Source organism: Aquarana catesbeiana, linkage group LG06 (assembly GCF_042186555.1).
Source record: "Aquarana catesbeiana isolate 2022-GZ linkage group LG06, ASM4218655v1, whole genome shotgun sequence".
Taxonomy (NCBI): domain Eukaryota; kingdom Metazoa; phylum Chordata; class Amphibia; order Anura; family Ranidae; genus Aquarana; species Aquarana catesbeiana.
In genome coordinates, this window is record NC_133329.1 from 26,601,759 (window position 1) to 26,612,175 (window position 10,417).

General features: G+C 43.7%; 1 protein-coding gene across 1 annotated transcript in view; it reads right to left on the bottom strand.

Annotated features, from left to right (window-relative positions):
• The window catches only part of LOC141147921 (uncharacterized), an 80,068-nt gene extending 69,940 nt beyond the window's left edge, over positions 1–10,128 (bottom strand). The window contains exon 1 of the mRNA XM_073635079.1: positions 9,881–10,128. Coding sequence (XP_073491180.1) covers positions 9,881–9,954 — 74 coding nt within the window. The 5' untranslated portion in view covers positions 9,955–10,128. The remainder of the gene's footprint in view (positions 1–9,880) is intronic.
• Positions 10,129–10,417: the final 289 nt, after the last annotated feature.

Below are 10,417 nucleotides of genomic sequence, written 5' to 3' on the forward strand. Positions count from 1 at the left end.
ACGGATGTTGGCTCAAACTTGTCTTGCATACACACGGTCACACAAAGTTGTCGGAAAATCCGATCATTCTAAACGCGGTGACGTAAAACACGTACGTCGGGACTATAAACGGGGCAGTAGCCAATAGCTTTCATCTCTTAATTTATTCTGAGCATGCGTGGCACTTTGTCCGTCGGATTTGTCTACACACGATCGGAATTTCCGTCAAACTTTGTGTGTTGGAAAATCCGATGGAAAATGTGTGATGAGCCTACACACGGTCGTAATTTCCAACAACAAGGTCCTATCACACATTTTCCGTCGTCAAATCAGACCGTGTGTACGGGGCATACCTGCTAGTCCAACACACAAAAAGAAATGTAATGAGGTGATTGGATGATATTGACTGCAGTTAAGTGTATCCAAAAGTAACAAATTGATTAACCTCCCTGGCGGTATTCCTGAGTCTGGCTCAGGGTGGATTTTCAGTACCAAAAGCGGTATCCCCGAGCCAGACTCGGGAACGCATCGCAGGGTCCAGGTACAGCTTACTTACCCTGTCCCCGGGATCCTGAGATGACCTCCCGCTGTGTGCGGTGGCTGTGTCTCTGCTCGATTCATCACAGAGCCGAGATCCGTTCCCTGTGAGTGGCGTGACGCACGGGGATGGAGCACGGCACCAAATTCAAGAAGTGAAACACACACAATACATACAGTACACTGTAATCTTACAGATTACATAACTGTATCAATTTATTTCACCTCCATTTTGTCTCCAGTGTTTTGTCCAGTGCCCTGCATGTAGTTTTATAATTATAAATACTGTTCTTTCTGCCTGGAAACTGGAGATTGTCCATGGCAACCAAAACCGTCCATTTACATCAAAAGCAGTTTTAGACCAGCTAGAAAACAGTGATAATAAATTAGAATCACTTGCAGAATTGAGCGATAGTGATTTGTGGGGAAATTCGTCATCAAACACTGAAAGTGACGACAGCGACAATTCTGCAACTGAGCAAATTTCAGTGTTTTTGATTTGATTACATTATTGAATAATTTTCATTATTATTATATTATTATTTGTTATAATTATTTATAGTTATTTATTATATTATAATTTATGATTATGTGTTTCAAACTTTATCCTACCCGGGATGTCTACTAGACTCTTGTTTGGACAGATTTAAGTGTGTTATTCCTAAGAATTACAGGCCTACAATATAAAATGCCAAATCTCTTTTTTTTTTTTTTACTTTTTTTTCTTCAATATTTCTCAATATACAAAACACTTTCCCTGCCAAAGGGATATACATTATTTAACATAGCATTATTTCCAATGACATACCCCCCCATTCCCCCCTCCCCACCCCCTACTCCCCCTCCTATTTCCCCACCCTTTTATACGCTTCATTCCCCCCATCTCTAGGGACTTTTTACCTCACTATAATTCTTCCTCAGTTTGAACCTTTTCCACTTTTCCCATCTCTTTATAAATCCCTCTCTACTTTCTTCTCGGCTATGTCTTAAGTATTCCATGTTAAAAATTTCTTCTATTTTATCAAACCATTCTCTAATTTTTGGGCTTTCAACTTCTTTCCATTTTTTGGGTATAATGCCCTGTACACACGGTCGGACATTGATCGGACATTCCGACAACAAAATCCTAGGATTTTTTCCGACGGATGTTGGCTCAAACTTGTCAAACTTGTCTTGCATACACACAAAGTTGTCGGAAAATCTGATCATTCTGAACGTGGTGACGTAAAACACATACGTTGGGACTATAAATGGGGCATCATCTCTTTATTTATTCTGAGCATGCGTGGCACTTTGTGTGTCGGATTTGTGTACACACGATCTGAAATTTCGACAACGGATTTTGTTGTCGGAAAATTTTATAGCCTGCTCTCAAACTTTGTGTGTCGGAAAATCCAATGGAAAATGTGTGATGGAGCCCACACACGGTCGGAATTTCCGACAACAAGGTCCTATCACACATTTTCCGTCGGAAAATCCGACCGTGTGTACTGGGCATAAGAGTTTTTGCGGCATTCATTATATGGGGTAACATCAAATTCCTATATTCCCTTATTGAGGTGTCTACCCCATGAAATAGACATGCCCATGGTTCCTCAGGTATATTTATATTCGTAATCTCCTTAACCACTTGCCGCCCGCCCTATTACAGAATGACGGCGGCAAAGTGGTTTGATATTCCTGATCGGATGTCATATGACATAATCAGGAATATCGAGCCTCTGCGCGCCCTCAGGGGCGTGCATCGCGGCGATCGTTGTTGCGGGGTGTCAGTCTGTCACCCTGCAACACTGATCTAGGTAAAGAGTCTCCGACGCAGACTCTTTACCACGTGATCAGCCGTGTCCAATCACGGCTGATAACGATGTAAATAGAAAGAGCCGGTGATCGGCTTTTCTTCACTCGCGTCTGACAGACGCGAGTAGAGGAGAGTCGATCGGCTGCTCTCCTGACAGGGGGGGGTCTGTGCTGATTGTTTATCAGCACAGCCCCCCCTCGGATCCTACCCAGGACCACCGGGGAAGCCGCCCAGGACCACCAGGGAAGCGATCCACACTGGACCACCAGGTATGCCCCTAGACCACCAGGGAAATGCCACTGTGTGCCCAGGCAGCTGCCAATCTGTGCCCAGGCAGCTGCCAGTCAGTGCTCACTTCAATGCCTACCCCTGCCAGTGCCACCAGGGATGCCCATCAATGCCTCATATCAGTGCCACGTATCAGTGCCCATCAGTGCCATGTATCAGTGCCCATCAGTGCCCAGCAGTGCCACCTATCAGTGCCCATCAGTGCCCATCAGCGCCACTCTATCAGTGCCCAGCAGTGCCGCCTTTCATTGCCCATCAGTGCCAACCAGTGCCACCCAGTGCCACCCATCAGTGCCCATCAGTGCCGCCTATCAATGCATATCAGTGCTGCATATGAGTGCCACCCATCAGTGCCGCCTACCAGTGCCCATCAGTGCCACATATCAGTGCCCATCATCAGTGCCCGTCAGTGCCCGCTCATTGGTGCCACCTCATTGGTGCCGCCGTATCAGTGCCTGTCAGTGCCGCCTTATCAGTGCCCATCAGTGAAAGAGAAAACTTACTTATTTACAATTTTTTTTAACAAAAACAAAAGCAAAACTTTTATTTTTTTCAAAATTTTTGGTCTTTTTTTATTTATTTAGCAAAAAATAAAAACCGCAGAGGTGATCAAATACCACCAAAAGAAAGCTCTACTTGTGGGAAGAAAATGATAAAAATTTAGTTTGGGCACAGTGTAGCATGACCGCGCAATTGTCATTCAAACTGCGACAGCGCTGAAAGCTGAAAATTGGTCTGGGCAGGAAGGTGTCTAAGTGCCCTGTATTGAAGTGGTTAATATATCTTAATATTTCCTTCCAGTATAGCCTGATCCTAGGGCAACCCCACCATATATGCGCCATAGTTCCAGTTTGTTTACACCCTCGCCAACGCTCCGTTGTCTGTCCCATTTGATACTTCCCTAATGAATCCGGGGTTCTATACCACCTAGTTAAGCACTTATAATTCATTTCCACCATTCCAAAATTGACTGATGAGCCATGGACAAGTCTCAGGATTTTTCCAACTTCTTGATTCTTTCCTCGTTTCCCCAGTTCCCCCTCCCACTTTTTTATATATGTTGGGATTTCCAGCCCCTCTACTTCCATGAGGATTTTATAGATCCGAGAAATATTCCCACGTACTTTTTCCGTGGTACACAGTCGCTCAGATGGTGTAAGATCATCACCATCTCTTATCGGGTGTGGAAGTGCTGCTACAAAATGCTTGAGCTGGAAGTAATGCCATTCGTTGACCTCCATCACGTCTTTTTTAAGTTTTAATTCTTGAAATAAACACATTTTCCCCTCTTGTGTTATATCTCGTTATTTTTTTTTTTTTTCTATCCAGTTCCCCCCTACTGAACTTTTCCTTGGTGCAAAATAATTATTTTCCTTTAGTGCCATCAATGGTGAATTGTTTTCCCATTTATTCTGCTTATGTGTGGTCCCAAAGCCTAAATACAATCCATGTCAGTGTATGTGTATTTTCTCCTAATGCACTATATTGTGGTGGTGTCCATATATTTCTACCTAATTGTGTATTAGACATTGTCTAAATCTTTACCCACCGCTTCTCATTATTCAGTTTAGCCCATTCCACCATTCGTGTTAATAGGACCGCCTCATAGTACTTTTTGAAGTCTGGCACTTTTAGTCCTCCTTGACTTTTTTCTTTCTTTAACCACTTCCCGCCCGGCCTATAGCAGAATGACGGCCGGGCGGTGGTTCAGTTATCCTGACTGGGCGTCATATGATGTCCTTCAAGATAACAGCCACCATGCGCACGTGGGGGAGCGCATGGCAGTGATCGGTGGAGAGGTGTGTCAGTTTGACACACCGCTCCACCGATCTTGGTAAAGAGCCTCCGGCAGAGGCTCTTTACCACGTGATCAGCGGTGTCCAATCACGGTTGATCACGATGTCAATAGGAAAAGCCGTTGATAGAACGCGAGTAGAGGAGAGCCGATTGGCGGCTCTCCTGACAGGGGGGGTCTGCGCTGATTGTTTATCAGCGCAGCCCCCCCCCCTCATATGCCCGCACTAGATCACCAGGGAAGCGCCAGGACCACCAGGGAAGCGGGAAACATGTGGATGGCCAGGTATGTACCCCATGGCCATCCACATGTGCCCAGTCTGTGCCCAATCTGTGCCAATCAGTGCCCACAAATGGGCACTGACTGGCACCATTATAAATTAGTGATGCCCAGCAATGCCACCCATCAATGTCATCAGTGCCACCAATCAGTGTCAACAGTACCACACATCAGTGTCCATCTGTGCCACCTATCAGTGCCCATCCGTGCCCATCAGTGCCCATCAGTGCCCGTCTGTGCCACCTATCAGTGCCCATCCATGCCCATCAGTGCCCACCTATCAGTGCCCATCAGTGCCCATCCGTGCCACCTAGCAGTGCCACCCATAAGTGCCCATCAGTGCCACCTATGAGTGCCCATCAGTGCCGCCTATGAGTGCCCATCAGTGCCGCATATCAGTGCCACCTATCAGTGTCCATCAGTGCTGCCTATCAGTGCCCATCATCAGTGCCTGTCAGTGCCACCTCATCAGTGCCACCTCATCAGTGCCACCTCATTGGTGCCACCTTATCTGTGCCCATCAGTGCAACCATATCAGTGCCCGTCATTGAAGAAGAAAATGTACTTATTTACAAAAATTTTTAACAGAAACAAAGAAAAACTTTTTTTTTTCTCAAAATTTTCGGTCTTTTTTTATTTGTTGCGCAAAATATAAAAACCGCAGAGGTGATCAAATACCACCAAAAGAAAGCTCTATTTATGGGAACAAAATGATAAAAAATTTGTTTGGGTACAGTGTTGTATGACCGCGCAATTGTCATTCAAATTGCAACAGCTCTGAAAGCTGAAAATTGGCCTGGGCAGGGAGGTGTCTAAGTGCCCGGTATTGAAGTGGTTAAAGTTACCAGTGCGGTTCTAGGTTTCTTATTTTGCCATATTACTTTTGTGATTAAAGCTTTTAAAACTCTAAAATACGCTGGGGGTATATATATATATATGTGGAGCATCTGAAACTTGTACGTGATTTTGGGTTGCACTATCATCTTTAAAGCGCTAATCCGACCCATCCATGATAGGGGTCGTGCTGCTATTCTCTTTATTTCTATTTTTATTTCCTCCAATAAAGGAATATAGTTTGCTTGGTATATTTTCCCCAGAGATGCTGTTATTTTTACTCCTAGATAATTTATTTCCGTCTTCCTCCATGGGAACGGGAACTCTTGCTGTAAACTATGTTCATCTTTTTGATTCACATTTATATTTAATATCTCGGATATACCCGGATTAATCTTAAAATTAGAAAGTTCTCCATATTCCTTTAATACTTTCAATAGGTTAGGCAATGAAATTCGGGGGTTTGATACATAAAATAATATATCATTAGCAAATGCAGCTAATTTATGTTCATGTTCTCCGACATTGAAGCCCCCTATATTCGCGTTGCCCCGTATCGTCGCCAGAAGGGGTTCCAGCGCCAGCACAAACAATAGCGGAGACAGGGGGCACCCCTGTCGCGTCCCGTTGTACATTTTAAAGGGGGTTGACAATGTTCCATTTACTTTTATATTCGCTGTGGGGCCTTTGTATAGTGTTTGTATCCACTGCATCATCCTTGGGCCTATACCCATACCTTCCAATGTAGTCATCCTAAAATGCCAAATTTCTATGCAAAAGAATTGTACCGCTTTGAGCATCAAAAATCTGAAATAATCATACCGCCAGGGAGGTTAAAGGGGTTGTAAAGGCAGAAGGTGCATTCTATGCATTAAGATAAAAATCCTTCTGTGTGTAGCAGCCCCCCTAACACTTACTTGAGGTCTCTCTCTCTCTCCAGCGATGTCCATGAGTGTCTCAGCCACCTGAGATTCTCCTTCCTGATTGGCTGAGACACAGCAGTGGCTCCATTGGCTCCCGCTGCTGTCAATCAAATTCAGCTAGCCAATCCTTGGAGAGAGGGGGCCGGATTGGGTCGGGGCTCCGTATCTGAATGGGTGTTCCCATAGCAAGGTGCTTGCTGTGGGGGCACTGAACAGGAGGGAGGGGCCAGGATCACAAAAGAGGGACCCGAGAAGAGGAGGATCCGGGCTGCTCTGTGCAAATCCACTGCAACAGAGAAGGCAAGTATAAAAAGTTTGTTATTTTTATAGGAAAAAAAATGAGACTTTACAGTCACTTTAATTTTTAATTTAAAATACATTTCAGATTAATTTGTTATGTTATGATTCGGAGATTTTGATGGATCAACCTCCGTCCAAATCAAGTAGTGATTTTTCACTTTTATACCTTACTGTATTTATTGCAATATGTTTCCATCACATATGTAGTGCATTCTTTATAATATTGAAAAAAGTGAATACAACATAAAAACGATATGGATCTGAAACAATTTGGATCATTCGATATGTCGTTATGTTGTTTTGGATGCTGCACACATTACCAAAAAGCTCAAACTATTGCATCCCGTCATCCAAATGAAACAAATTAATTTGTTGTTTTCATTATAATTTATTTCAGATTAGTTGAAATCTGTTACTATTGTGATTTGGAGATTTGTATACATCCGAATCACCAAATAATAAAAATTTCGTCCAAATTTCGATTTATAACAAAACGAATCACACATATCTATTCAAATCATAAGCATTCTGTTACGGTTAAATGTACCGTATATACTCGAGTATAAGTAGAATTTTTCAGCACATTTTTTTGTGCTGAAAGTGCCCCCCTCGACTTATACTGGAGTCAAGCACTTTTCTGCAGCAAAAAAATTCATTTTCCGAACCGACTTCGGGGCCCCGTATCTCAGGGCCACCTGGTGCTAGAAACCCCAAATTTGCTAGTGGACCTAGTACCACAACATATCCGAAGCTGAAGTTCCTAGCACTAAGTGGACCTGAGATACGGGGCCCCAAAATCGGTTCGGAAAATGTCATTCTCTGCTGCAGAAAAGTGCTTGACATTTTCTGAACCGATTTTGGGGCCCTGTATCTCGGGGGCCACTTGGTGCTAGGAACCCCAAATTTGGTGTGCAAACCCAGTGGAACTGGTACCATAACATATCCAAAGCCTGGGGCCACTTGGTGCTAGAAACCCCAGCTTTGGAAAGTTTATGGTGCTAGTTCCACTGGGTTTGCACACCAAATTTGGGGTTCTTAGCACTAAGTGGCCCCGAGATATGGGGCCCCAAATTTGGTCAACTGTGTCTATCTGCAGCAATGTCATTTCGGGACCCTTTGGGTTCAGAGACCCCAAATTTTGGCTGCAGCTAGGAGGCATCTAGGAACCCTTAACTACTGAGTTTGAAGTTCAGGGGACCTATGGCTGCAAATGGGCACAGTGATGCTGCAAATGGGCATTGTTGACCCTCTTTTTCCACTTACAGTAGCTGTGCATTTCTCACCCTCGTCTTATACTCGGGTCAATTAGTTTTTCCCATTTTTTTGTGGTAAATTAGGGCCTCGACTTATACTCGGAACGACTTATACTCGAGTATATACGGTACATTGATCTGGCGCCGGGTTTTACCTCCTCTTTGAGCTGCTCGGGTTCCAGCCAATCTGCCCTGAACCTAGGTATTATTAGGCCTGTGCATCTTTGGTTTAGTATTCGAACAACGTGTCTCTACGCTGAAGCCGGACCCTCCTGTTCCTCTGGAGTTTGCTTTTCTGAGTATTCCTTGCTACTAAATATTCCATGGTCAACTGCTAGTGGTATTATAAGAAAGTGGAAGCAACTGGGAACAAAAGTGGTTGGCAATGTAAAATGACAGAGTAGGGTCAGCGCATGTTGAAGCTGACAGTAGAATGGGTTTCTATGGCCGAGCAGCTGCTTTCAAGCCTTACATCAACCAGATGTGGTGCAAGTGTGTAAATCAAGCTGCCACTGGAGTCTAGAGCAGTGGAGACGTGTTCTCTGGAGTGACGAATCACACTTCTCTGTGTGGAAATCTGATGGACGTGTCTAGGTTTGGCAGTTGCCAGGAGAATGATACTTGCCTGATTGCATTTTGGCATGTGTAAAGTTTGGTGGAGGAGGGGATTATGGTGTGGGGGTTGTTTTTCAGAGGTTGGCATTGGCCCCTTAGTTCCAGCGAAGGGAAATCTTAAGGCGTCAGCCTACCAAGACATGTTGGACAATTTCATGCTCCCAACATTGTGGGAACTATTTGGGGATGGCCCCTTCCTGTTCCAACATGACTGCGCACCAGTGCACAAAGCAAGGTCCATAAAGACATGGATGAGTGAGTTTGGGGTGGAGGAACTTGACTGGCCTGCACAGAGTCCTGACCTCAACCCGATAGAACACCTTTGGGGTGAATTAGAGTGAAGGCTGTGAGCCAGGCCTTCTTGTCCAACATCAGTGCTCCACCTCACAAATGCGCTTCTGGAAGAATGGTCAAACATTCCCACAGACACTCTCCTAAACCTTGTGGACAGCCTTCCCAGAAGAGATGAAGCTGTTATAGCTGCAAAGGGTGGGCCAACTCAATATTGAACCCTCCAGACTAAGACTGGGATGCCATGTGCGTGTAAAGGCAGGTGTCCTAATACTTTTTGGAATCTAGTGTATGATGACACTACACACATCAATAGAAAGAGAACACCAGACATTATATAGCTGAGGTTTTATTCATTGGAAAAGCTGGTAATTGCATTATTATTTTCTATATGAAAAACATGAACTTTCCATAACTTACATCATGAAAATGAATACACCATGGGGGTTATTTACAAAAGGCAAATCCACTTTGCACTACAAGTGCACTGCAAGTGCACTTGGAAGTGCAGTCGCTGTAGATCTGAGGGATAGATCTGAAATGAGGGGAAGCTCTGCTGATTTTATCATCTAGTCATGTGCAAGCTAAAATGTTGTTTTTTATGTTCCTTGCATGTCCCCCTCTGGATCTACAGCGACTGCACTTCCAAGTGCACTTTCAGTGCACTTTCAAGTGCACTTGTAGTGCAAAGTGGATTTGCCTTTAGTAAATAACCCCCCATGTCAGTTTCAAAGGGGTGTACTTATTTTTTATATATACCACAACTTACTTAATATACATATATCACAATATAGAGTGCTGTATAACAACTAACTCTCCTTACAAAGACTATCAGCTCTCTCTCTAAACTTCTCCAACACACAATGACAAAAGGCTCCTGGGAACCCACCCTTTAAAAGTGAGGGGGACTGGCACATAACAAAGCCCTATTATTGGCCATTCTAAGTGGTTAATCTAAGGGACATGTTAGTCACTTTAGAGTACTTACGGGTTATTTTGTTTTATCATTCCTACTGTCTGTGGATCCGAACCCCCTCCATCTGAACATCCATTGTCTTGCATAGCTATATTATCACTTTTTTTTCTCTGCTCCGGGGATGTCACTCTGTGTCTGTAACTTGCTTCAGTGCACGGAAATGGCTGTGTGATCTGTATTTATCACAATTTCTTTCATTTTCACTTCTAGTTAGCTGCAACCATCGCTCCCAACTGGGCTTTCATTCTAAGAAACTGTTAAAGCCACGTCCTCTTTTGCTGTCACTCTTTTGGATCAGATTTACCTCCCCAAACTATTATACGTCACTAAATCTTTTATCCATACTCTAAACCCAGATTGGCAATAGACATATGCAATTCATTTTGTTCCGAATTTGTTTTTTTTTGCCAAAATTCAGCATATTTGTTAATTCGGAAATATCCAAACTGATGAAAGACCGTTTAAGGAATTTTTTCGAAAACAAATTTTCTAAAAGAACGAAAATTCGAAAGAACAAAAATCTGAAATGAGAAAATCCGACAATTTGAA